Genomic DNA, 27,660 nt, shown 5'->3' on the forward strand with positions numbered 1-27,660 from the left:
CATTACTTGTGGTGGGGTGGGGGAGTTGCGGCTCCCCACCGGGCCTCCACTGATACCTCCTTGGCCAGGACACCGTGGGGTGGAGTGGCCTGTTACTGCCTGGTGAGGCCCCTGCTCCCCGCTCCGCCTTCTCTGGTAACACCCAGCGTGAGATTAGAGAGTGTCGTTCTGGCCTGGTGAGGCCCCACCACCACCACTGGGCCTTTGCTGGCGTTGGTGGGGCTGGGTTAACAGTGTCTTCCATGGTGCTGGCTGGAGCAGAGCCACTGTTGTCTCAAGTTTTCAGTCTTTCTGGGCTTTCTCTTTTCTGGTCATTTGGCTGGAGGCAGCAGGCTTTGTTGCAGCTTTTTTTGGTTTATGCCCATTGACGTTTCCAGGTTGCTGGCTCTCCTCCCCCAAGTCTGAGATAGAGATGCGAAAAAAAAACAGGAATTCACCACCATGTCACTCCATGGGCCACTGGTGTGCTAGTCTGCCTGTTCTTCTCAACATTTCAGCATCCTCCTATGTTTGCTTTGTATGGAATATCCAGAGGTTTTCATTGTTTTTAGGGGAAGGGACCTCTGCTCCATCTTGCTGGAAGCAAAAGTCCTGCTGCTCTTTTAACCATCACAATTCAGAGCACAGATGCTGGGGCTGGTTGGCTGGGCCCTGCTTTAGCACATGCTCTTGGGCAGGTCTTTTACCTCTTAAAGCATCAGTCCTTCCATCTGTAAAGTGGGGCCAGGTGGTACCCACACCTCCCAGTTGAAAGGGGAAGTAAAGGCATCAGCAGATGCCAACCACCGAGGACAGGTCCAGCCGGAGGAGGGCTCTGGGGTCCGGCAGGCCAGAGCTCTCCAAACGGGGAGGCCATCCTGATGGCCTTGCTCATCAGCTGTGCACATGCAGCTGCTGGTTTCCAGCGTAGTCCATGTGGACAGCAACAGGCAGGCTGTGTGACTCCACAGAGCTGGTCTCTAGGGGCCTCAGCAAGCATTCTCGGGCACCTTCCCCACCGCAAATAACTTGCTCAGCGGCAGCATCCCCTGTGTGGTGACTGCGCCTTTGGTGTCATGTGTAATGTCACCTGTCATTTTGTCAGCCCTCCTGAGTGCAATCTCAGCTGTGTACACAGATCCCCCATGGAAGCTGACTTCTCGAAGCCATCCTGAATTTAAAGTGAAATTCAAATGACTGCATCTTACATATGTGGGTAGAATCTGCATGTGATGGTTATCAAGTATGCGTAGCAGATAACCCTGGCGTGTTTGCTTCCTGAAGGTTCCTTCCTGGGTCTGCTTCATCTTTGGAGACAGAGAGTGCTGACAGGGAAGCTCAGAGGAGCTGCGGGGGGTGGAGGGCAGAGAGGGGCCACTGGACTGCAGTTCAGATACCAGCACCTTCGGTTTTGTGTTTCCTTCGACTAGCGAGAAGTCAGTAAGTGACACAGAGCCTGGGGTGTATTTAGGAATTGTAAGGACTTTCCCCTCCACCTCCCTCCTGATGCCTCCCCTGCAAAGACGTGGCCCAGATGTGAATGTGGGGGTCTGAGCATCTGGCTTCCCAGCAGCCCAACTCAGAGGGCCCCTCCAGCTTCAGACTGGCTTCACGGGAGCTAAGGAGCAGAAAATCTGATTGTTAGCATAGACCCACCCAGTGCTCCCAACAGGGACTCCATCTGCTCACCCTAGGTCACAGCAGCCCCTCCCCCTGACCTCCCAGCACCCCCAGCGTTCTTCTCCCCGTCCCCCCCCCAGGCCCTGCCGTGCTGCTGAGAGACCTGGCGCTTCGCCACAGGCCTTGCGACTGTGAGCAGGCTCCCCCACAACGCGTGTGGGAGGACTTTGAGAATAGCTGCAAATACATGTTGTATGTGCTCCTCAGCCTTGTGAGGGAAGAACATTTAAGCACCTGGAGCCTTCTCCTAGACACAGAGGATTACATCTCCCTGTGCTCACCTTGGTCCGCCAGATTCCCTCCAGCCTGGCATTAGAGGGCAAGGACCTTTGAAAAGCAGGAACTCTTACAAGGGTATGCACACACGAAGGCTTCTGATGCCCTGCCTGGGAGTGAGACCAGCTCCAACCAGGGCACCCGCTTGCTCTGGAAATGCTCCACCCAGAGCAGCGGGTCCCGCGTGGACTCTCGGCCATGTGACCTGGCACCTCGGACCTCAGCCCATGACCCACACCAGGACAGCCAGAGTCCTTCCTCAGGACATTGCGGATGGGAACTGTCTGTCCCTGCCTGGTGGCAGGAGACACAAGACGTGTGTCAGGAACCTTTGCAGTGGCCTCGTCCCCAGGCTTTCTCTGCGGAGCGGACGGAGCACACTGAGGCCTCCCGTTCCCGGTTCTTGCTCCTGCAGCCCAGCGTCACCACACACCTTCCTTAATGTTGGTTTCAGGCTTCCCGCCAGCAGTGCCAGATGACCTGCGGCTGCCCAGCAGACTGGCTCACAGAGCAGTTGGAGATGGATTTCTGTCTCACATGTACTTGGAAACCAGGGGGTTTCAGATTTGGACTGTTGCATTACGGATCAAGTTGAACTGCGTAGGGCCCTGTGTCTGCCCTTGCACCCCAGCCATGTGCCCGTGCACAGGACAGAGGACAGAGGGAGCGGCCAGGCTGGAAAAGGTGACTCTGTGTGTGGGCCCCTGGGAGGCCGCGCTTCCGTCTCCTTGGTTCCCGGCTTGCTGACGGTGCGGCCCCAGGAGACCAGGTCTGACTGAGGACCGCAGAGCACCTGCTATCTGAGCTGCAGAGAAAAAGCTCTTGCCAGAGTCAGCAGGGGCCTGTGCTCCCCCAGCTCAGTGTTCACTGCCGTGACCTAGACTCAGAAGTGATGATTGTACACCTGCGGGACGTGGATGTTGAAATCATTATCAAAACTGTAAACCGCATGATCAAGAAGCAAAGGGTCAAGCGTGTTAAATGGGGACATGGAAGACAGGACCCAGACTCAGATTGAGTTTCTAGAGTGAAAAACACGTGTCTGAGGTGAAAAGTGCCCTGGGTGGGATTAGCCAGAGCATGGGAGTTGCAGCGCGGAAGATTTTAAACTTCAGGACGGAAACAGAACCTGTCAAAATGAGACACAGAGGCAGAAGGCAGAAGAAAGTGAAGGGAGCATCAGTGAGCTCCCTCAACTTCAGGCAGAGAACAGACATGCCTTTGGGGGTCCTGGGGGTGGGGGAGGGGCAAGGCAGAAAGTATATTCGAAAGACAATGGCCACAATTTTCCAAACTCAATGAAAACTCTTAAGGCCACAAATCCAAGAAGCTCAATGAGCACAAAAAGTCATGAGGAAACTGCAGCAAGGCACAGGCTAAGTAAGTTGTTCAAAGCCAGTGATTAAGAGAAAATTCTTACATGTGCTGTGGAAAAGGTGTCCTTACAGATGGTGAAATGAAGTGAGAACGAATGCAGCGGGCGAAGGGTCGGGGCAGCAGCAGAGACGAGGGGTCAGAGGGCAGCAGAGGCGAGGGGTCGGGGCAGCAGCAGGGGTCAGGGACATCAGAGCGGGCGAGGGGTCAGGGGGCAGCAGCAAGGGTCAGGGGACAGCAGGGGCGAGGGGTCGGGGCAGCAGGGGCGAGGGGTCAGGGGGCAGCAGCGCAGGTGAGAGGTCTGGGGCAGGTCTCTCCGGGACCCGAAGAGTGCACTGCTGACCTGGAGTTCTGTGCCAGGTGAGACCCGTTCGTTGCTGAAGGGGAAACAGACCTTTCCGACCCACGGAAACAGAGCTCCATCGCCAGCGGACTTGCACTACAAAAATTATTCTGGGGAGTTCCTCAGGTAGAAGAAGAGCGAGAGCAGGCAGAAAGCTGCCTGCACGCGGCGGGGTGAGCGTCACGTGGGTAAGCAGAAAGACATGTTTCTTGTCATCTACGTCCCTCTAGAAGATAACTGACTGTTCACGTCAGAAAGAAGAACGCTGGTTTATAACCTAGGAGAGCCAAAGTGCTCCACAGCAACAGTGCGGAGGCCCAGAGGGGAAACAGAGGCACAGCTAGCACCCGTATCAGGTGCTCCCACACTGCCCTAAGTGGCAGGTCACTGACACTGGACTGTGACGAGCTGAAGGTGTGTGCAGGGCAACCCTCAGATAACAAAACAGAGGGTCGTGACTAGTAAGTGCACAAAGGAGGGAAAGTGGAATCATAAAAGGTATGCAGTTCATTCAAAAGATGGCGGAGGAGAAAGTGATAGAAACGGGAACGAAGAACAGATCATAAAGCAGAAAACAAGCAGTAGAACGATAGCTCCAGACTCCACCATGTCACTGTCAGTGGTCGAAACACCCCAATTAAAGACAGGTTGTCAAATGAGATAAAAAGGCAAGGTTCAACCATACGCTGCCTACAGGAAACTCACTTTAAATATAAGGACCACAAATGGGTTCAAGATAAAAGATGGAAGGAGGTACACCAACACCAATCAGAAGAAAGCGGGGTCACTACATTAATAACAGACAAAGAAATTTCAGAGCTGAGGACGAAGCCAGACATGAGGAATGTCTCACGATGGCAAAGGAGTCCGTCGGTCCGTCAGCCGGAGGCAGCAGTGTGGTGGTACGATGCTGCTGACAGAGCTTGAAGTGCAGGAAGCAGGGCCCTCCCCGGCGCCCCCGGGACCCGACAGGACCGCAGAGGACCGGCAGTGGTACCATCCAGGCTTCGAGGAGGTTCCACCCCAACACAGGAGCCCACCTTTACCAGGACAGACCACAGTCTGGCCCACAAGCAAGTCTCAGGACATAGGACGTACCTGAGGTGTCACAAGCCACGTTTTCTAACCATCAGAGAACCAACAGGAGAAAGACATCTAGAAAATCTAAGTATTTGAAAATTTAGTAACATGCTTCACAATACCCCATGAATCAAGAAAGAAATCAAAGAGAATTTGATAGTATTTTGAAATAATCAAAAAGAGCACAAATATCAAAATTAGTGGGATACCGCTAAATCCACATGTTGAGAAGGATTTTATAGAACAGAACACCTTTATTAGGCAAGAAGTAAGAAACTAGAGAAAATGAATTAATTAACTCTGCATCTGTGTGTTGGGATTTGCTAATGAAGGCGAATTACTTCATTGCTAAGGCAGGAGCTATTGCACCCCCAGGTTTGGGCCTGTAGCTGGAAGGCAGGACTGCAGAGACGGATGGATGGACAACTGGGAGGGCTGGCTGTGGCTGGCTGTGGGAATCGGGCACAGGCTGCGTTCCAGCCGAGGCGCATCTGTGGACGGTGTTGGCACAGGGCCACACGGGCGGGCTTCCTCCCGGGCCCTGCAGGGGACCATGCCTGTGTCTCCTCTTCCTCCCACTAGGTGAATTACAAATATATTCAGTTCCCAGCACTGCAGAGAACAGAAGGTGGGGTCCTTACTGGCAAAGAGATTTTTTCTGACCATTTCCTATCAGCTTGGTTTTGGGTGAGTGTGACCCCAAGTGCTGCTGCTGGACTCTGCTGCAGGGGTGGCTCCAAGTGGGAGTAGGCCCGGCATTCTCGGGCCCGCCCCTGATGAACAGCTGTCCAGGGCCCAGCAGGACCGATAGAGGATGACCTGAGGTCGTGATCCTGGGGGAGCCACTCGCCCGGTGCCCCTTGGCGGCTGGCATAGGGTGGGTTCTTCAAGGTCAAGGGCGCTGAGTCTCAGGTGACCTTCACCACCACCCAGGGCCGCTCCTTGTCCCCAGCAGTCTACAGAGGGCACTGTGCTGCTCGCCCTCAGCCTCGTGATGAAGGCAGGCAGCGGCCTCCGTGGCAGCTCGCTGGCCTGTGTGACTGATGGCAGTCGACAGCCTGGACCCTGAAGCTCCCCAGCACTCACTGACCCACTTTCTCCGCTGTGGCTGGAAACATTTACGTAACCACGGCTGCAGGGCCCTGCCGCCCCACACAGGAGGAGATGTTTCTAATTAAACAGGAGGCCTGGCATCCCGCGTGCCCAGCGCCCGATCCGCTCCATTGGTGCTGGTACCCCTGCTTGCTGCAGGGTGTCTGTGCGGGAGGGGGCGTCGTGAACTTGGTGCCGCACCAATCCCTTGAGCTTGAATGTCTCCTCTCCTGCCCGGGGTCTCTGTCCAGAGCGCCCTCTTCCAGCCAGGCCTGCTGCCATGTCCACGCGCCCCGTGCTGTCCGGTAGGACCACCGTGCCCGAGACCAGCGCTCTCTGTTGTGCCCTTCCCCGCGCAGCCACCAGCCACATGGGGCTGCTTGGTCAACTCTGAGTGTGGCCGGCGAGTTTCTTATTTCAAATACAAATAGCCACAAGTGGCCAGTGGCTCCGTGTTGGGCAGTGGAGATAGACCACATTAATTTGTAGGGGTGGTTTTTAAAACTTGCCTTTGCCAGGTCTTAGATCTTCATGTCAGAGTCCTTGTTCAAAAGCATCGTTGTCTAATCCATAACGAGGACTAATAGTTTGAGTTGTTACGGCACGAGTGGATACGTTGTCATGTGCGCGTCTGTTAACGCAGAAATGTGTCTGCCTCTGTCATCTGTGACGCGCCCACCACCACCAGCAGACAGAATGTGCTGTTCTGTGCTTTATTTTGTATTTTCCTTGAAGCATGTTTTTCAGCAGGAACCAAAACCTACAAGGTTAAAGGAAAATCTTGCTTTTCTAACTTGTGGTCTCTCCTGTGTGTGGACGGAGCCTCCCATCCTTACAGGTCACATCAAAGGGCTGGTGTCCAGACCCCCAGACGGGGGGCATGCCCAGGTTTCACTGTTCCTGAGGGACTTAGACCAAGCATGGGGTCGTATGTGGGGAGTGCTGGCAGAGTTGGCCCCAGGCCTCATCCTTCCTTCATGGCCCAGGCACCCCACCCACCTCTCAGGTGTGCCCCCGGGCAGGTGTGTGCAGCTGCAGGAGGCCTGTGGCACTCTCTGTTCCGTGGGGTCCACCTGGTGCTGCTCCTGGGAACCCCTGGCCCCGGGTCATCCAGAATCTCCCCCAGGCAGGCCTCCTTCCCTCCCTGTGCCCCCGGCAGCACCCTGCTGTCAGACCCTGTGACCACTGCCCCACGGCCTACCCACCCCCTCCAGGACTGGCCACTCCCCGCTCCCCTGGGGGTCACTCATGCCCCGTGTCCCATCCTGCCCTCGTTCCCCTCCTCTCTGACCCTTGTGGACCCTGGCACCCAGCAACTCCCCTGCACTGTGAGACATCCCCACGCACCCAGGCAGGTGGCTCTCCAGCTCCCATTTGCTGCCCTGACTGCTGGCCCTCCCAGGAAGGCTACCCAAACAGCCCACCCCCTGTGACCTGTGTTGCCTGCTGAGTGAAGCATCCCTTCCCAGGCCTGCAGTCAGGTCTGGTGTGCCCATGGGGCCCCCCGCATCTGGGCCTGGGCTTGCCTGAGTATCTGGTTCTGCAGACCTCTCCCGTCTATTCTGGAACCTCTCCTGGTCCTACCCTCTCCCCTTGCTGTGCCCTGAGCCCTGGCCCCACCTGACCTTCACTTCTAATCCTCACTGGTGCCTGTCTCGGAGGCCACCCTGTACACTGTGGTGGGCTGACCTGTCCCTCGGGATCCAGCCTGGAGGAGAACCTGGACCCTCCCCACGCCCATGCACCCCCCAGAGGCCAAAGGTCCTAGCAGGCCGGGACACCCCGACCTGTGTTGGCCATTGACCATGTTCTCAGCTGGCAGCCGCTATGCCTTCCCTTTCCAGGTGACGCCATCTGGGCCCCATCTGTCCTTCCTCACGGCACCCTCGGCACCTTAAGCCACTACTCCCAGCCGCATTTTGGGAGAAAGATGGAGTCGAAGGTCTCAGAAGGTGGCCTGAACGTGACCCTGACAATCCGTCTGCTGATGCATGGAAAGGTACGGAGCCCAAGGCCACTGTGTCAGACCAGCTGGGAGGCAAGGGAGGGCGTGCCCACCGCCGGGGTCTGCTTTGTAAACCCTGAGCCGTCTCAAGCTGACTAGGCATTGCAGCCCACTCCAAATTACATTTCCCTGGAACCCTTGGAGACTCATTGCAACCTGATGCCCGTCACTGAACACCTTAGTGTGTATTTCCTACAAACGAGGGCGCAGTGCCCCATCCACGTCAGGATACCAACACCAGTACGTCCCAGCCCCTCGCCTCGGGCCCCGTTCAGGTCACCAGTCGTCCCAGCCTGCCCTTCACCACAGGACACGCGGTGAAGGGGGAGTGGTCAGGCCTCCATATCCCAGAGCGTCTTTGGTGGTCTCCAACCTGGAGGAGTGTCCCTGCTCTTCCTTTGCATTTGACCTCTGAAAGTGCCTGCCCTTCCTCAAGGCGGCTTTTCTGAGGTTTCCTCACTGTTGGTGGGAGTCACAGGAACTCTCCCATCAGGGGCACAGATCTCAGGGCCTCCGTTACTGAGCCCTTGGTCCTTCACCCAGAGCTGCTGTTAGATGCTGCTCGGGGCCCACGGACACTGTGAGAACCCCTCAGCGGCCATTCATCCGCCCATTCATGCACGTCTGCATGTCATGACTCATTTTGATGCTCGTATTGACCCTGACTCAGCCACCGGGAGCCCCTCCAAGCTGGCTCCTGTGTCCTCATGACGTGGGCTGTCATTCACCCAGTGCCAGCTCGCTTTCTGGCACAAAACACTCTCATGACGCCCTTGTGCTTTCCCTGCCATGGTCCTGGAGTCAGCCATTTCTCCAAAGAGCCCCGACTCTTGTGAGTGGGGGATATCTACACGTATGTGTTTATTGAACATGCGTGTGTATGTACGATCACAGTGTGTGTATACACACATATGCATAAAATTTATTTCCATGTTTATAGACTGGACCCCGGGAGTTCCTACCCCCCAACTCCAGCCCAACAGCACAGGGTTCGCACCTCCATCGGGCTGTGTCTGGTGTCCTTGTGGTCTCCTTGCCGCGGGGCCGGTGGTGCTGCTCCTCCCAGATCGCCAGGCGAGGCGCCCTCCCTGGGGGGGGCGTGGGGGTCAGGGCTCACACCCAGAGATCCCTTTCTGCAATGGAGAGACGGTGACCAGCTTTGCGCCTCCCACGTGTGGGTGGCATTTGCTCAAGGTTGTCAGAAGCTGGGAGTGCACCACAGAGGGCCCCCACGTCCGGGGCCCGCAGCAGCCTCAGGCACCAACTCTGCCCCAGGAGGAGCGGCGCCGCGGCCGCCGGAGGGCTCAGCTGCCCTTTGCTGCCTCAGCCGCCCCTGCGGCACGCACCCTCCCACGGCCCAGCAGGATTTCGGGCCTTCACCGGCACTGTTGTAGCTGCTGAGGACTTCCTGTAATAAGGGAAAAGAGTTTGACTTTGAAAGGTCATTCCCGGGGCTAGGAGCAGGCTGGCTCGCAGTGCCGAGTGGGCCTGACGAGGCGGGAGGTGCCGTGAGGAGCAGGCCTGGCCAGGAGCGTGTGTCCGCACCATCATGGGCTCCAGGCTTCGGAACTGGGGCGGTATGTTCAAGCGTGTCTTTGCGTAGTCTCCTTTCTAAAAAGTGAAAAAGCGGTAGCAGTGCTTAATTACCTTCACATCACAAAATCGGGGGAGATTCTATGTTTTATCTGTTTCTTGCAGGGTTTCTTGAGGCCTTAAGTGGTGCCTCCTAACCTGTTTGTAGGGAGCCGGCCGCTCTGATTCTGCTCGTCTGTGTGTCTGTCAGAGGCAGGGCCTGGGACTAACTGAGGTCAGACGGGCACCCAGGAGCCCCCAGACTCAGGGCCTTTGCACAGGTGGCCTGGCCACGCTCGCGCCTGACTGTCCTGACCCCCGTTCTCGCTCCCAGCACACATGGGTCTCTCAGGGTCTGTCACCGGCCGTCTCTCCTTCTGCTCTATGACATCATCTTTCTGTGCTTCCTTTCCTACAGGAAGTTGGAAGTATCATCGGGAAGGTAACTACTGAGTGAACTCTGCTCTGCTGGGGCCCCTGACAAGGTGACAGGGCCACCAGGCCTGCGCTGGGCGGCGAGCCACACCGCGGTGCGCACCACGCGCAAGGATTCCAGTGGAATCCCGCGGCCCCGCCTGCAAGGCCCCGGCTGGTCACCGGGCAGCCCCGCCCCCACTGCCCCACCGCCCGGTGGCCCGTCCTTCCCGGGTGTGAGGGCCCGGTGAGCGTGAGTCACTGGCATTCTCCAGCGCAGTACCCCTGGTCAGTGGGTGGTGGTGGTCGGCTCTCATGTCTCCCTCCAAAATAAAAGCGCGCCGTGGGAAAGTGAGCGCAGATCTGGGAGTTGGAAGCCTGTGGCGGAGGCTGGGGCAGGGCGCCACCTACCCGTGGCTGGCGTCCCACCGTGTCCAGGCCCCCTGGTGTCCAGCGGGCGCCTCTGTGCTCCGAGTCCAGGTCTTCCCACCAGGGCCCTGGGTGTGCCCCCCCCCGCCCCGGCCTGGCCCTGCTTTGCCCGTGATGAAGACGAGGGATATGAGCACCACTGCAGAGCAGGAGCCGAGTGGGCCAGCACCCGGCGCCTCCTCTGAAGGGCCCCTCGCCAGCCTGTGGTGGGGCTCGGGGCTGGGGGTGCGTCAGGCTCTCGTCCCCGCCCTGGGACTGCTGCTCGCTGGCCTGGGGCACCTGGTGCACGAGGCTGTGCTCCCACCTCGTGCTGCCACACCGAACCCTCCGCACGCCTGTGGCGGAAGCCCGGAGTGACGCCTCACCCTGTTGTCTGCATCTTTATTCCAGAAAGGAGAAACTGTGAAAAAGATGCGTGAAGAGGTGAGGTGGCTGGTCCTCGGTGGTGTCCCGTTTGTGGGCAGGCGGGAGGTGGGAGGCCAGAAGTCCTGTCCTGCGGGAGCCCCTGCCGTGCGCACGGCCACCTCCCAGCGGCAGCAGGCCCCTTCCCTCTGACCTGCACACCCCCACGTCTGGGGCTCTGTTGTGGGGGGTTGTGGGGGGCACGGCGTGGCAGCTGTCGGCACTGTGAAGGACGGCACTGGGGGGGCCTCACCGTGCAGCGTGGAGGCTTGCCCGTGGCTGTCAGGAGGCCTGAAGAACCCAGCCCGGTACTGCCCGTGACTCTAACCCTGGCCCGGGTGTGCTCGCCTCCTTCCAGAGCGGTGCCAGGATCAACATCTCTGAGGGAAACTGCCCGGAAAGAATCGTGACCATCACGGGCCCCACGGACGCCATCTTCAAGGCCTTTGCCATGATCGCCTACAAGTTCGAGGAGGTAAGATGCGCCCCCAGAGACCCTGTGTGTGGGGGGAGGGCATGGTCTCCACTGGTCCTCTGGCCCCACGTCCCCTGTGTCTGGACGTGGGCACAGCCTGGCCCACCAGGGATGCCCTGCTTGGCTGCAAGGACTTCTCTTCTCCCCTGTCACCTCTGCTGCCCAGGGGCTCCCCCGGCTGCTGGCCATCTGGGGACAGGCCCGAGCATGAGCCCCAGCCGCCCCCCACGGCTCCTGCCCCGGCATGGGAGCTTGGCTACAGGCTGGACCTGGGGGCTCTGCTGCTGGCCCATAGAAACACGCACGCACTCACATGTCTGGGGCACGTCTGTGTGCTCTATCAGCGACTTACATCAAGGTTTTCTTGCGTTTCCAATATTGTTCAAGTTGCCAAAAGTTATTTAGAGACACATTCAGAGCACTCGCGTTCCCACGCTTGTCCTCCCCCCGCCTCCACTGACCATGGGCCTCTGGGGGCAGGGACCCTGGCCCGCCAGTCCTTGGAGCACATTCAGCTGCTTTCTCACGAGCCTGGCCTTTGCACTCACTGGTGTGTGCACAGCAGGCCCACACGTGTGTCTTTCTCCCTCCCCAGGACATCATTAACTCTATGAGCAACAGCCCGGCCACCAGCAAGCCCCCAGTGACGCTGAGGCTGGTGGTCCCCGCCAGCCAGTGTGGGTCCCTGATCGGCAAAGGCGGCTCCAAGATCAAGGAGATCAGGGAGGTAACAGAACCTTCTCTGGCTGCTGGTGCCCCACCGCTGGGTGGGTAAGGCCCACCCCTGGGAAGCTCACCCTGCCCCCGGGGAGGCCCAGCACTGCGAACTGTGCCAGTGTGGAACTTACAGTAGGGGAGAGCCATCCAGAAAGCAAAGGGTGGGCTCTGGGAGCCCCTGGAATGTGCACAGACCACTCACAGTGTCATGCAGAGGGGCTGGGCCCCTGCACGGGGAGCTGTGCAACCCAACCAGCGACAGGCAGCGCCCCCCCATGATGGGGTGGGGGGCCACACCCTGCCACCCAGGCACGTGGCTCTAGGCCATGGAGGCTGTGCTCTCTGTCCCCAGGCAGGTGCCTCCAGGGCCCACCAGGCCTGAGCAGACCAGTAGGGCTGGTGAGGTGCAGACTTTATGTTCATGTTCCTTTATTCAAAGAAAGGACTCCTTCCCTCTCCCAGAAGAGAGGCCCGCCTGTCGTGATTCCGTCACGGCAAGACAGCCACAGAGCTTAGGCCCCTCTAGAATCCCTCTTCCTCTGTGACCTACAACTCCACAGGGGAGATAAAGTATTTGAAAAAAGTGACTCCATTTCTGTCTCCATCTCTGCAAATGCCACTTGCAGGTTAAGACGCCTCTTCTCCAGCGTCACTGTCCCTGCGCCAGGCCGTGCTGGGCAGCGGTGGGTTAAGGCGCGCAGCCCCGCCACGGGGCCCCAGGGAACAAGCGGAGGGCTGAGGGGCCGGACGGGCATGGTGCCCTTGGGGTGGGTGTCCATGCACTGTGCCCTCGACGTGATGCCCTCCCCAGCACCCAGGAGCTCTGCTTCAGCGCAGGCTGCCGCCGCCACCAGCCCCTCCCCTGCCATTCCCCTTCCAATGTCTTGTTTCTGCAGTCCACAGGTGCCCAGGTCCAGGTGGCCGGGGACATGCTGCCCAACTCCACAGAGCGGGCAGTGACCATCTCGGGGACCCCTGACGCCATCATCCAGTGCGTCAAGCAGATCTGTGTGGTCATGCTGGAGGTACAGTCTGGGCACCCAGGGCTCACTGCCAGCCTACCCCGCGCGCCACACTGTCCGTGGCTTCTTCAGCCTTGGCTTCTTCGTGTTGGCTGTGGCATGTGGCTGGGGCCCTGAGAATTCACACGGTCAGGGCCGTGTGGGGGCCAGGGGTCAAGAGCGTGACCCGAGACCGCACCCAGGCCGCGCTGGCTGTGCGGGTGCTAGTCCTCTCGGGCATGTCCATCGTCTCGGCTGGGGGGCCGGGGAAAGGGTGTGTCAGGAGGCAATCGGATGAGCAGTCATTAGTCTGCAGTGGGAGGGGCGTCCGGTAAAGGGTCGGGCCTTAGCCTCGGTGCAGGTCTGTGCTGGACACGCTGCCCACTGTGGGCAGGCCCTGCTGCCCTGGGCCTGTGAGGGGAGGGGAGGCAGGAGGCCCACGCTCACCACGCCCGCAGGCGTCAGAGCCCCACCAAGGCACAAAGGAGGAAAAGCACACGAAAATGCCCAAACTGTAAAGACAGAGAGGAATAAACAAAATGGTTAAAACCAAAGCAGAAGCGAAGATACAGCTGAGCAAGACAAAAGCCTCTCTTGAAATTTTTTTGAGAAAAAACCCTGAGATTTAAATTTCAGCTAATACCCCAAATGCAGCAGGATTCACTGAAGCTCCCACAGTTGCTGGTCTTCAAGCTACAGTGAAGTACTTCGGCCTCTGACGAAGGCTCCTGTGCCTTGGCCGGTGTCTGTGGGCTCCGCCCTCTTTTGTCCTTTGTTTGGTGCTCAAACCCACGTCCAGCTCTTTAAAAAAATTGCATAGATTTATTTTCCCAAGTATACTATTTTGTGAAATCAAAACTATTTTTCTAAATACTGGTGTCCTGATGGTCCCCAGCCACTGGTCACGGAGACGGTGCCGGTCTGTGTTCCTTCGGGCCCCTGCCGCTGGGAGCCCGGTGGCGCCATGTGGGCACGCGGTGAGCAGGGCCGTGCACTCCCTTGCACTGGCAGATGCCCGAGGCGGCGAGAAAGCACACGCATCTTGAGCGGCAGCGGCCACGTCAGAGTGCGAGGTCACATGAACAGTTCCAGGAGGGACACAGCCTCCCATGTCCACGAACAAGGGTTAGAATAAGACTGTCGGTCTCCTCAGGACTCCTCCCGAGCGGCGTTGCCGGCGCCACGTGCATGGTCAGATGTGGCCCATAGAAACAGGCTGGACCCCACTGGCTGTGGGTGCTGGTGCCCCAGGGTTGTGTTCCCGCTGGCTGGAGGCTCACGCGAGACTCAACTGTGAAGCAAGCACGCGTGGCGAATGGGAACGGCAGACCCAGGGCCGAGGCGATGCCTCACTCTTGCTCGGGCCATGGAGCTCTCAGAGGTCGGAGAGCTGGGGTCTCCCCAGGGGATGAGGAGCCACTGCACCTAGAAATGGTTGGGCCCGTTTTTAAGTGAAGAATAGCTGGACAAATAGAGCAAAAGATTAAAGGACTTCCAGACTTAGTTCTGGCCAAGGTCATACAGCACTTAGCCCCACACCCTTGAAATGGCCTCTGCGAGGGCTGCCCTCAGGTGGGGGCAGATCAGTGGGGCCCCGTGGAGAGCACAGGTCTCACGGCAAAGCCTGCCCGGCAGTGCCCACTGTGCCCCAGCGGGCACCGGGGGCGCCGTGCTCACAGGGCCTCTCCTGTCAGAGGACATTGGCGAGCGCGAGAATCACAAGCTCATGGTGCTGGGATGGAGGGCGCTGCAGTCCGTGGGGCCAGAGGGCACGGAGCGAGGTGCCCGGCTCAGGGACGGGGCATACCTGGACTGAGTTCCCTGCTGGTGCAGTGAGAACCTCACTCCTCCAAGCTCGGCTTAGTCATGGGTCTGCCACCATGAACCGAGTGTCCTCTGAGGCCGCAGTGACCCCCGGCTGCGCAGAGATGATTCTGGAGGCATCTGGTCGTAAATAGCAGGAGCACCGAAGACCGGCCTACCCTGGGGGCCCAGCATCACCCCAGACGGGGTCAGCTCTCAGGCCCCTCAGCAGCCCTTCCTGCTTTACAGCAAGGCTGCACGGTGTTCCCAAGGTCATACAGCTCGGCCAAGGTCACACAACACACCTAAAGTCAGGCAGCATGTCAAGGTCATGTAGTGGAGTCAGGGTCACACAGTGTGCCCATGATCACACAGCATGGCTTGGACTGCAGAGTTGAAGCTGCCACCCGGTGTGCTGAGCCTGCCCCACATTGCTTTGTGTCTCTCGGGGGGCACTATGAGGTCACACCCAATAGCCCAGGGTGTGGGCTGGGCCTGAGGGCACCACGGTCTCGAGACCTCCCAGCAGGGACAGGCTGTCCTGGCCCCCACCCTCTGCCTCTGGCTGGTGGTGTTGCTGACCCAGGCCAGCCCTGTGGCTTCTGTTCCCAGGGAAGACTGCCACGTGGCCGGACTAGGGAGGACCCTGATTGCCTCTGACCAAGGAGTTCGGTCGACTCAATCAGAATCGGGCAGACTTCTGGTACTTGAGAATATCATTCACCCCAAGATAAAAATCCTATACTTTTGGGCACAGAATAAGCAAAGGAAATTATAGCAAAGCTCATCACGACTATAGAATACTGAATTTGGACTCTAAGCTTTTTTAAAAAGTTGCTTCTTTTTATGAATAGTGAAATCGGATGTTTCTAGCTGTCCTGTGATGATGCCTACTGAGCATCCAAGCCTGGCCCCGCGAAGCCTTTGGGGCACTGGGCATGAGCCCCCATGGCCGAGCCGCCCATAAAGCCTGGCTTTCCCCTGAGCATGGGAGAGAGGGAGGGAGATTTTCTCAGAGGACAGCAGCCAGGCTGACCCAAGTGTGGAACGACAGCACCCTGGTCTGCAGGCAGCCACCTGTCCATCTGCGCACGGGCAGGGTCTCGGCCTCCGTTCTTGCTCGTCAGGAACTGACGGTGCACACTGCCACGGAGCCCCCGCCCCCTGCCCCGCATTCCGCGGGAGTGGTGGCGCCAGGTGGGAGCGTATTTAGGGCAGTGGCTACCCGGAGGAGAGAGGTGGCCCTGTGGAGGGTCCCTCTCAGGCTGCCCTCCTGCTGCAGGGTGTCCCCACCCTCTGGGGCTGCTGCAGCCTGGGGGACAGGGCAGGGCGGGTGGTGCAGCGGGGGCGGGCTTGGGAAGGAGGCCCCCGTCAGCAGGTCCTGGTGCTGGGAAGCCGCTCTAATGCTCTCTCTCCCTCTCCTGTCCCTTTTCCTAGTCCCCACCGAAAGGTGCCACCATCCCCTACCGCCCAAAGCCCGCCTCCACCCCTGTCATTTTTGCAGGTGGTCAGGTAAGAGCCGACCCGCTCGCGGCCTCCACTGCCAACCTCAGCCTCTTACTGCAGCCCCCGCCGCTGCCCGTTAGTGCACTCAGGTTTTCTCCCCTGTCACGTGCACGTCTCCCACCCCACCCACGCTGGACGCAAAGCTCTCCCAGCCCGCTGCCGGGCACAGGGTCGGGCACACAGACAGGGCCACGGCAGACGTCCCGTAGACACTGGGCCCTGGAAGCGTCTTCTCCCTGACCTGGCACAGAAGGACCCTGGTTCTGCCTGTGCAACGTTCAACCCAATCTAGCTCCTGAGTGTCCTTAAGAAGCCTTAGCAGAAGGGCCAGGAGCGTTACCGGTGACCCTGTGGCTCCAAGTTGAAGCAGCTGGAGCTGCAGGAACAGGGTCCCGCTTCCCCTGAAATGCACGTTCCTGACTTTCCACAGAGGAGTTTCTGGGAGCAAGGGAAGGGAAAGGTGCCCAGCCAGGCAAGAGCCTTGCCGGTCACAGCAGTGGCCCTCGCGCTCCACCAGGCCCGGCATCAGCCAGGTCAGGAACACCTGCTCTGCACGCCTGTGGCTATGGCCCAGAGCCCCCGACCTCCTTTCTCCCCTGCCGGCGAGGAGCCTGGGAGGCCAGGGGTTGCAGAGAAATCTGTGTCTGAGGCCGGCAGTTCATTAGCAGGGCCTAGAGAGAGCCCAGGAGAGGGGGTGTAGCCACTGCCCCACAAGGGCCCACCTGCAGCCATCGGGCACCTGGGCCACACCCCTCAGGGGCACCACGGCGTGGGTAGAGGGCCCTGGAAGATGCCCGGCCAGTGGTGCCTGGAGGAGCTCTGCGTCCAGTTGGCGGTGACATGTGTCCTTGTTCGAGGGAGAGTGAAGACGGGCAATTCCCAGAGGTGACCCAGGTCAGGCGAGAGTGATCATGATTTTATCATTAACAAAGCAGCAAATAAAGATTTATCCACACGTTAAAGGAATCTTATCAGATCCTGCAGGTTGACTTCACACGTTAGGTGAGAGGCTGGGGCCTGCATTTCCAAGAGCAGCTTGTGGGCCTCTTCCCATGGGGCCTGCGTGGTTCAGGGCAGGCCACTGTCCACGGTGCCCGGCTTCCTCAGGCATCTGCTGTGGGCCTCCCTCCCAGTCTCCCAGCAGCCCTGCCCGCTGTCTGGACCCTTCATGTCCCTGCTCCCTCCTGTTGCAGCCCCAAGATGTGGGCACACCCCCATTTTACAGGTCAGAAGGCAAGGCCAGAGGAGGCAGGGGAGCAGACACAGCGGGGCCCCGTGCAGAGCACTGTGTCCTTTCCCCTGACACATGGACAAACCCGCAGTGGCACCATGTGGGAGAGCGCAGGTCTTTATTGAAAAGGGAGGCCCCACGGGCCCCGCCCAGCACGGCCCCGGCCATCAGGGCCGTCATCTGCACCTGTGTGCCGGGACAGCGAGGTCTCGCCAGTGGCTCTCCCTGGTTGCGTGGGGACAGAAGAACCACAGCACACGCTGAGCAGTGGGGTGTGAGTGGGATTTAGTGCAGAAGGCGGCCCCTCAGAACCCGACCCCACTGCCACAGAACCTAGACCTGAGAGACCTGCGCCCCTCTCCCTGGCTGACCTCCGGAGGCATCCCTCGCCGTGGGGGCCCGCCCGGGAGCACCAGCCCTGCCTTTCAGGCAGCTCACAGAGGGTGAGGGTTTCATCCAGACGGAACCTTTGTCTGTCAAGCTATTACCGCCATCCAGAGAGCCTGGTAAACTGCCCACACACTTCAAGTAGGATTAAGAATTACCTACGTGAGTAAAAGATAAGTCAGAAACGTCTGGGGTGAAGAACTGCACTGTCAGGAAGTGTGCGCAATTCACTCGGATGTGCGGGGCCGTGAGGGCAACAGGCCCCGACCTTCACAGACCTGCCTGGTGGCATCTCCACAAAACCTAAAGATGAGGCCTCGCAGCTCTGTGTACAGAAGTACGGGGTGGGGGGCGCCCACTCGGACACTTGCTGCATCTGATAAGATCCCTTTACTTCTCCACGGAACGCCATCGGCGTACCCTGACCCAGACTGGGGCCCTCGCCTCCTGGGGTCCCTGTCCAGTGCCTGGCTGACCTTTAACTCCCAGGTTGGGTTGTTTATGACGACAACTCTCAGCAGATTCAAAAGATGCGGTTTGGCAGAACCTTGGACACCACCCCTCAGTGTGGAGTCCACGAAGTGACGCTCAGACTGACCTGGGGTTTCCCTCTTGGGTGCAAACGTGCAGACACAGGTGGGCATCACGTGTCCACTCAGGATGTGGCACGGGGACCCACATGGCCAGGTGCCAGAAGCCACGTTCCTCCACACCTGTGCCCCCAAGTTGGGGCCTCAAATGTGGCTTTCCGGGGCTGGATGCGGCACGTTCCGCATCACAGTACGTGAGGCCTGATGGCAAGACTTTGGTCTTTACTCTCCCTTGACACCTTGTGGTTCGTTTGGTTTTGGCCGTGAGTTTCTGGGAGCATCGGAGCCGGTGGACTGTTGAGGCAGGAGGGGGCGGGTGGGGGGAGGAGGCACGGGGCCCACACTCGAGCTGTGGCTGGTTCTGAGTCGCTGTCTTGAAGGTGAAGCCTCGGGGACCCTCGCTGGCCCCCGGGGAGCAGTGCTGTGCACGTGCAGCCCCCCATGAGAATAGCTGCCCGGCCCTCTGAGGCTGCAAGACAAGTCGGTCCCTCTTGTGACTGATTTGGGTGCATTTCTTCATCTGCTTTCACAAAGTTGGTCTTGAGTCACCTTTTAAAGGTCCTTTGTTGGGTTTTGGGATAAATACTTTGTAAAAGTGTTTACTCTGAAAGCTGATGAAATTTCAAAAGGTTAACAATTAGTGAGTCTATAACAGGGTGGGGTCCTTTGCAGGGGTTTTCTTTTAAGAGCCCCGGGGGAGTGGGGAGCCTCCTCGCCCTCCCTGCTGACCGGCCAGTGTGTGAGCCTGCAGCTGTCCAGCGAGTGGGCTGTAGCTCCCCTGGCTTATGCGTCTGGTTGTAGCTCCAGACACCCGTGGGCACCGGTGAGGCCTGGAGCCAGGACACCCCCAGTCTGCACCTCCCGGTGCCCTAAGCTACTGGGGGCAGGTGGGGACGCGCTCTGGGAGGAAGCTCTGACCACGGGGCCTTGGGCCTGTTCACGAGAAGTCCCAGCCCTGAGAAAGCCCTTGTCCCGGGGGGAGGGCCGCCGGTGGGCACAAGTGTGGCTCGCCGCTTCCCGAGCTGACGGCGTCTCTCTCTTTCTAGGCCTACACGATCCAGGGACAGTACGCCATCCCCCACCCAGATGTGAGTCTCCACTCTGCCTCCCTGGCCTTCTCTTCTCATCACCGTTACCCCCTGCATGCCTCTGTTACTTGCTACTAATATTAATATTACACAATAATATTAATACCGTTCTCTCAATGTTCCCGACCTGTGTCGTATCCATATGACCTTGAATAACCTTTAACCTCTTAGCACTAATTCTACTCGTGTGGAGGACTTGGCCTGATGTCAAATTGCTTCCATTGTTGCTGCACTCTGGGGCTTTCCTCCGCACACAGGGCCTTCGGCGGTGGCCACAAGGCTGCTTTGCCCATGGCACCCGCCCCAGCGGGCAGGGACCGCGGGGTGCCCTACGCCCACCTGAGAAGTCAGGCGACGCGCTATCAGACAGGTGCTCTAAGAGATGCTGGAGAGGATGTTTGGACGTCCGGTAAAGCTACACTTTCCGGAACCACACGACACCGTCAGCACCCCCACGCCCCCCACCCCGAGAACAAAAGCCAGCAGAAGGGGCCTTGGTTTCCACTGTAGCCTTGAAGCCGTGCTCTGCCGTGGGGCCTGCTCAGCCGTCCCTGAGTGCGTCACGGTCTGAGGATGGTATCAGAGTTGAGGATGGGGACGCCCGAAAATGCACTGTGCGGGGGCCCAGGGACCGAGGGGACAATGTGCAGCGGCTACGGGGCAGCAGCTGTGATCCAAGGTCATCCCTCCACAGGGATCTAGACGCGCGCCGGGCACGGGGCCAGGAGGCCTGCAGGAGCTGGTCGCGAAGGGAGGGAAGGGGGACCAGGCCAGGGCAAGAAGGCCGAGCTGGGGATCAGCAGCTGCAGCAAACCCAGAGTTCATTTTGAGAAGCCTTTTTCTTCTCTAAATCGTTGTGAAGATCGCCGAGCTTCGCAGCCTCTCCCGAGAAAGCGTTTCCGGCCTGTGTTCTCTGTGATCTGAGACTTGTATCTGGGAGGTGCCGCCAGGCTGACAGGGCTCGCCTCTTCTGCAAACCCCTGCTCGCTTGAACTGGGTGGGCGCGGACGTGGGCAGTGAGACGTACGGGCAGAGCAGGCAAGGGCTTTTTAAAATGAAGCGAGGCTAAATAAGAGTGTGGGGGGTGTGGGGATTCAGTTCACTGCCACGGCAGGGAACTCTCCTCAGAGCAGAGAAGAGATACTGGCAAGGTTTCCTTTTCCTGAAAAAATTCCCAAGGGCAGTCTGTGGAGCAGGAGGCTCTCCCCGCCCCAGGCACAGCCCCGAAGCCGTTTTCCGTGGTTCCTGGGTTTAGGTGGTGACTGCCTTTAGCACTAAGTCACCTGTTCCCTTACCTGCCCGTGGCCACCCCCACTCATGAAGCTGTCCTTCTCCTCCTGCCCAGGACATGCTGCGAGGGCCCTGGTTCCTTGCTGGATAGAAGCCGGGCGGGGACACAGCTGTCTGCATTTAGCTGGTTGGTGGGGTGACACCAGTCTGTCCACCTGCTCACTCCCGTCCCCCGCCTGCCCACCCGAGCGCATAGCCACCTCAACCTCCCCCTTGAGGACACGTGTCGAAGCCTGGCCTCTGCTGCTGACCCCCACATACCGTTCCGTGCTATCAGGGATGCTCTTCATTCTGCTGTGAGTTTCTTAGAGATCCCAGGAGTGGGGAAGGTGGCGAAGGTGTGAACCCACTCAGCCTTCTCAAAAGAACCATCGGCAGTTTTAAAAAATTGTTAAAATTTCCAATTAAATTGGAATTTGTTAACAAAAAGAATTGTTAAAATTCTTCCACCATAAGGAGGTTGACAGCATTGCCCAAGAAGATGAGGGAGCAGTGGAGGTCGGTCTGCAAGACCCCCCACAGCAGGCAGGGGCAGACCCCGTAGCTCCAGGTGGGTGATGCCCCATCCCTCATCATCTGGGCAACCGCCAGCTGTGACCGAGGGGATGCAGGTGTTAGAGCCTGGGAGAAGGGGTGGCCTGCCCCCAGCGCAGGAATGCCGTGCAGAGTGTAAGCGCTCAAGGGGTGGGTCGCACACTGCGATGGTAGGCTCTACGGCCCCTCACAGACAGACGGCCCTGAGTGGGGGTGATGGGCAAGCAGAACGGAAGCCAAGTGGGTCACAGACCTAATTCCTGGGACGGCACAGTCTTCATTTAACGTGGGGCCAGACAGTCTTGTGTCACTAGAAGTGCAAGGGCTGATTGGAAAACCTGGCTCGTTGGCTTTTTGAAAGCTCAGGAACTCAGGAACACAGGGGTCTGGCCCCTAGTAAAGGGCAGTTGGCCCCAGAGAACAGCTCTGGTTTTGAGGCGGGAGCCACAGACCCACCGACAAAGGCCTGAGGTTTCCTGCAATCTCTGAGCTGACAGAGAAGTGTTTCTGGCCTGAAGTTCCCGGGGTTGTGGGCGTGCACACTTCAGTCTGGCTGACTGGTTTTTCTGTTAATTGGTTGTTGTGTCTTTCCAAGTGATTTTCTCAGAATCTCTTCAAAGTGGGTCGTTTCGCAGGTTTTTTTCTCAGATTGGTTAAACTGACTTATAACTAACTATTGCATAATTGCCTCATTACATTTGGTAGAGACCTGAGATACTCGGTCCTTCTCAGGAAACGGCTGTCTGTGCGGGACCCTCCGCTGTGTAGACTGGCCCCAGGGGCCGGGCAGCTGCTGGGACTCAGTAGTGGGCAGTCTGAGAAGTGCGCGGCTTGCAGGCTCGTGATGTTGAAGACGGGACAATCATGTCGATACTCCATCCAGAACAAAATGAAACAACTGTGTGGTGACATCGGTGATTATGGCCAGGAAGGCAGCTTTTATCTGAGCTTAGTATTCAGTGGGGACCTTAAGGGCTTTGTGTCTTAGAACTCAGATGTAATAATGGTGGGAAAAACTACTTTATTTTGTAACATAACTGAATGCGGTTTAAACACTTGAGCCACGGTGGCTGACACACAGCACAGGATCTTCCAGCAGCCTGTGACCCGAATCACAGACTGAGAAAACATGTTCCTTAGAGCTGAGTGTTACTTTATCTAGAACTAAACTGTACGTGTTTTTTCTGTGCCCGGTGTTGATGAGCATTCTGGTTCACCCTCCCTGGAGACTCACCAGTTTCCCTGCAGGGTTGCGCTGCCACTCAGTTGTCTTGCCCGAATCCTCCTGGACTTGCCCAGGAGAGGCACCAGGACACTGGGTGTGGGGAGGATGGCCCCAGCCATGGCCTGACCGCCGCAGCCCTTGGGCGGCTGCCCCTGACCTCCACGCAGCCTGCCCAGGTCCGCGTGGCTTCAGACGTGGCAGGGGAGGCAGCAGGGACTCGAACGTGGGAACCGCCCTGTCCTCCTGCCCACCCAGTACCTGTGTCTCTTCACTTACTCGATGTGATCACACGGGAGGGATGAGTCAGCTTCAAGCCAACCCCCACGTGTGATTCTTCTTTGCTGGTCTTCAGAGCATCCGTCACTCCCTCCGTAACACGCCCTCATTTAAGGGGCACCGGAAGCAAGCAGAAACTAAGCCGTGTGTTAGAGGTGACAACAGAGGGTTTGCCACCTCCACCCCTTCGCCTGCGCCTGGCACTGACTGCGGGCTAGCAGTCAGGACGGCCACCCGGTTTTACACAAGGAAGTGGTCGCCGCAAAAGCTCACTGCCCAAGCTAAAGAGCCACTGGCTTCCAGCGTGTTCTGGAGTTCCAGGAAGCGTGTCCTTCGGAGTGAGTAGCGGGAGACGGTAACACGGGAGTCGGAACAGAAGTAAAAGAGGGAAGATGCACATTAGGTCCTGCGTGGAAGATGTTTCCCAGCTGTCCACTCACGTGTCACTGTGAGTGCAGGAACTCCCCTGATGACCACCAGTCACCTCCTCTAGATCCCCGTGGGGATGGTGCAGAGGCCGCTCCTGACACCTCGAAGTGGAAACGGTGAAGAGAGTAGCCAGCACTCTCAGGCCACCCGGCTGCTGGGCCTGACTTTGGCCCTGCTCTTTCCTCAGGATCCTGCAGCTCGGAGTGGTGGGGAGGTACCCACACACCGGACCCCGACCTCCCGGGGTGGGAAAAGCAGGAGGCCAGCTTGCCTTAGATCTTCCCTGTCTCCCTGCCCCCACCCCAGGTGAACTCAGTCACTCTCCTGCTGAGCCATCGGGTGCCTGGCTTCCTCCTCCCAGCCTGCCCCTCTTAGAGGCAGAATCTGCATTTTCATCCCATCGAAGTCCCAAGAAGAGGTCATCACATGGAGTAAGGGAAGATTCTATGAGGTAGGCACTGAGAATTTCTCAGAATTAATAAAAGAAGCCAATCTTCACATTCAGGAATCCCAACAAATCCCAAACAAGATAAATAAAAAGAAATCCACTTTATACATATCAAAGTAAAACCACGTAACATCAAGGCCAAAAGTAAATCTCCAAAGTAGTCAGAAAAGGAATGTTACAAAGGAGCATGAGAGAAGGTGCAGGGACGTCTCACCAGCCGCCCTGGAAGCCAGAAGGTGATGTCGTGATGAAATAATTGTCAAGCCAGGCTTCTGTCTTAAGAGCATCTTCCAAGGACCTAAATCCAAGCATTTTCAGACAAACAGCTGTGACCAACAGGCTTCGCCCTTCAGGAGGACAGTGACTGTGAAGGGAAGACTAGAGATGCAGGACAGAGGGGCTTGTTTCATTCACGTAAGAACAGGCCGAGGAAATATTGATGGTTGTGACTCCATTAAAATGTAAACATTTAGGTAAATGAAAGCAACAGTTGTAAAGTCAACATCAAGGCTGTCTAATTTGTGGGATTGACAGAACAGAACAAAGGGACAAAAATAGCAGACGTATGCTTCAGATGGATCCAGGGGAATTCGAGCTTCCTGTCGGTCACTGTGTTGTCCCAGAAGAGGCAAAGCTACGGAATTTAGACTTTAAACGTATGTGTTAAAATGTCAAAGTGACCGCTGACAGAAAAGACTTTACTTAAGTGACTTCCCCCCAGATGCAGAGGGAAGAGGGGTGGGGGAAATTAATCCATACAAAAGAAGAAAAAGAGTGAAAACATGAAAGAAGCTTTAAAAAGTCAGGACAGTTACAGGTGCAAAATAAAATAAAATAAAATGGCAGAGGGCGCATGGGTAGCTCAGTTGGTTAAGCGACTGCCTTCGGCTCAGGTCATGATCCTGGAGTCTCAGGATCGAGTCCCGCATCGGGCTCCCTGCTCAGCAGGGAGTCTGCTTCTCCCTCTGGCCTTCCTCCCTCTCATGCTCTCTGTCTCTCATTCTCTCTCTCTCAAATAAATAAATAAAATCTTTAAAAAAATAAATAAATAAAATGGCAGAAATTAGTCCCTATATGTGTAATTATGATCAAAGTAGAAGTAATGTTCCAGTTAAAAAATAAGACTGTCAGACTTTAAAAAAGAAAAAAGAAAAAAAAAAAAGCCCTAAACAAATAGCAAACAAAACAGGGAAAAAAATCTAGCATTTTTTTCCCCTAAGAGACACACCTAAAGAATAAAGACCCAGAAATACTGAAAGGATAGGAAAAGCTATCCTGGGAAAAGACTAACCGCAAGAAACCTTACATACCAACATTAATATCAGTGGGGGAAAACAAAACTTTAAGGCAAATTCTATATTTATAGTCATTTACGTATTGATAAAGGCTCAGTTCACCAGAAGATATAAATTCAAAACTTGTATGCACCTGAAACATATCTTCAAATACATGTAAAGAAAAACTTAACAAATCATAAAGGTTTGTTAAAATTTGACAGACATGTAGGGAGCCTGCCCATGACTCTGCTGTGACTGATACAGCTTGAACCCAATTCTACACAACGGGAAGTAAGTCCCAGAAACGTCTACATTCCTGGATCACACATTACGCTGTAAAGAAAACTCACCATCTATCAAAAATTGGAATCATCGAGGCTATACTCTCACCACCAAGCAATTAAGTTGAAATCAATAATTAAAAGATGACTTAAAAAAAAAAAAACTTGTCTTTATTGAAAGTTAAAGAAGCCCAAAAACAAAAAAAAAAAAGGAGGGGGGGAACATACCAATTTCGTGGATAGGAACATGAAATATCTTTAATACGTCAATTCTTCCCAAATCGAGGTACAAATGCAGTACCATTCCAGTCAAAATCCTGACAGGGATTTAACATGCTGTTTAAAATTTATATGAAAGAGCAAAGGCCAAGAATCATCAAGATACCTATGAAAAGAACAGACGGTTGGGAGAGCTGTCCTGACAGATGCGGGGACTGGCCGTGGAGCCGTACTGCTGGAGACGGGGTCTGGGCGCCGGGGGCAACCCTGGGCCAGTGTGCCCCCCAGAGAGCCGGGGCCTGCCCACGCCGGCCAGGGAGCTGCCGGTGCAGATGGCAGGGGCGAGGACGGGCCGTGGTCATCCGTGTGGGAACAATGACCCAAACACTTCTCATGTGTCAAGAACGTCAACACAAGAGAGGAAATCAGCACTTTTAGAAGAAAATAGAGAAGATCCTTCTGTTCTCAAGTCAGGGAAAGGTTTCGTAAACAAAATAGCACAAACCATGAAGAAAATATAAATGAATTTGACTACATTAAAATTTAAAAATTATCTTTCTCTAAAGACACCAAAGGAGAGTGGGAAAAAGATCTTCTTAGCACATACAACTGAAATAGGATTAATATCTGAAATATAAAAGGAGTTTTTGTGAGTGAGCAAAAGTCAACCCAATAGAAAAACGGGCAAAGACACAAGCATTTCACAGGAGAGGAAACATGAACGCAGCCTGAGCCCACACAGTGGTCTGTTCTTGACAGTGAGTGGCAGGTGCAGAGCGCGCCCGTCTTGTGATAACTCAGTGAGTTTTAGCCTTTGTCGGCATTTAGGATTTGTCTGTTTTTCTATTCCAATCCAACCTTCAGTGGAAAAGGCAAGGGACAGAGAGCCGTCCATCTCAGGACACCTGCCCCTCCCTCCCCCTGCGCCCTCCCTTTCCTTCCACCCTGCCTCCCTCCCTCCCAGTGTTTTGGAGGCACTTGTGAGTACTGGGAGTCTGATTTTTTAATGGCAAAAATGTCTCAAAAAGTAGGAATCCCCTTAGCACTTTTTCTGCTCCTTCCTTAAAAAATGTAGAAATTACATCCCAAGGAGATGAAGTGCTGGACTAATTAAGGACAGAACCAAGACAAGAGGGAGCCCAGCTGACACCATCCATCCGCCTCTCTGCCCGTCTGCTTGCTGGACCACCGTGTGCCCAGCCAGTCTCCGCCGGACGTCACTTTACATTCTTGGTGCATGGGTGGAGGGAGACTCACCGCTGGGGTGGCCGTTTCTTCATGAAAAGCACCCAGTGCCTGGCAGTAGGAGAGCTTAGGGCCAGGACTGCTGATGCTCCAGCCTCGGGGAGCATTCGTCCGCCTGCGCCTGGAGCACGTGTGCTCGTGGGCTCTGTGCCAACCCGCCGGACGCACCGCATTTGCTTACCTGCCAGGGAGGTGATGGAGACACCAGGGGAGCATTGAGGTAACGGAGCTGCGGACAGGTGGGTGGGGAAGCCCCAGGTTGTTCTCGATGGTGATGCTCCCCAGCTGAGGTGGACAGCACTTGGTGGCCGGCCGCTTGCTCTCCTGATTCCCCCATCCTACAGATCAGGACGGAGGTCTGCAGAGACCAGATGAGCCCTCCTCCACCCAGCTGGTCGGTGCTGGAGCTAACCCAGGCCAGTTCCGCCGCCAGGGCCCTGCTCTCCCCTGCTGTCCCCTGCGGTCCTGACCAACACACAGCTGTGCACTCTTGGGGCCTCGGGACAGACAGGAGAGGACTCTGCCCATGGGAGGAGTACAAGCACCTGATGGGAGAGGTGGCAGGACAAGAGCCCCGAGCAGCCAGGCCAACAGACCTCGTGGCCCCAGGGTCACCCCCAGGCTCCCTGCTGGCCCGTCCTCTGGGCAGAGGGCTGGAGCCCTCAGGGGGCTGGTCATGCACCAGGCCACTGTCCCTGTGTGAGCTCTGCGTCTCATGGAAACCCGAGTGGCGGTCAGAGCACACTGCATGCCCAGCCCCCCACTGCCTAGCAGCCCTGAGCCCGACTCGCACAGCCTCTGTGCTTCAACTTCCCATGTGCTGTCTCCAGAAGTGGGGTCTTCTCCTCCGACCTAGGAACTCGTAGTTACCGCCTTGAAACCTTAGCCAGGCTCCAGCTCCGCCTGAAGGTGGGTTCAGGCGCACCCCTGCCAGGTGACAGCTGGGGCTCGGGCCTGCTATGCACAGGGCCTGCGGCCCCTGTGGCTCCTGG

The 27,660-nt window shown here is 57.0% G+C and overlaps 1 protein-coding gene across 4 annotated transcripts in view; it reads left to right on the forward strand.

The window, feature by feature from the left end:
* PCBP3 (poly(rC) binding protein 3) overlaps positions 1-27,660 on the forward strand; it is a 241,354-nt gene that overhangs the window by 202,205 nt on the left and 11,489 nt on the right. For all 4 annotated transcript variants that reach the window (XM_081800930.1, XM_081800927.1, XM_081800928.1 and 1 more), the window contains 8 exons: positions 7,669-7,823; positions 9,820-9,843; positions 10,635-10,667; positions 11,005-11,121; positions 11,717-11,848; positions 12,735-12,863; positions 16,080-16,223; positions 19,403-19,444. In XM_081800930.1, coding sequence (XP_081657056.1) covers positions 7,755-7,823; positions 9,820-9,843; positions 10,635-10,667; positions 11,005-11,121; positions 11,717-11,848; positions 12,735-12,863; positions 16,080-16,223; positions 19,403-19,444 — 690 coding nt within the window. In that variant the 5' untranslated portion in view covers positions 7,669-7,754. The remainder of the gene's footprint in view (positions 1-7,668; positions 7,824-9,819; positions 9,844-10,634; positions 10,668-11,004; positions 11,122-11,716; positions 11,849-12,734; positions 12,864-16,079; positions 16,224-19,402; positions 19,445-27,660) is intronic.

The sequence above is a fragment of the Leptonychotes weddellii genome, chromosome 1, assembly GCF_054177405.1.
Source record: "Leptonychotes weddellii isolate Sample4059 chromosome 1, ASM5417740v2, whole genome shotgun sequence".
Lineage (NCBI taxonomy): Eukaryota > Metazoa > Chordata > Mammalia > Carnivora > Phocidae > Leptonychotes > Leptonychotes weddellii.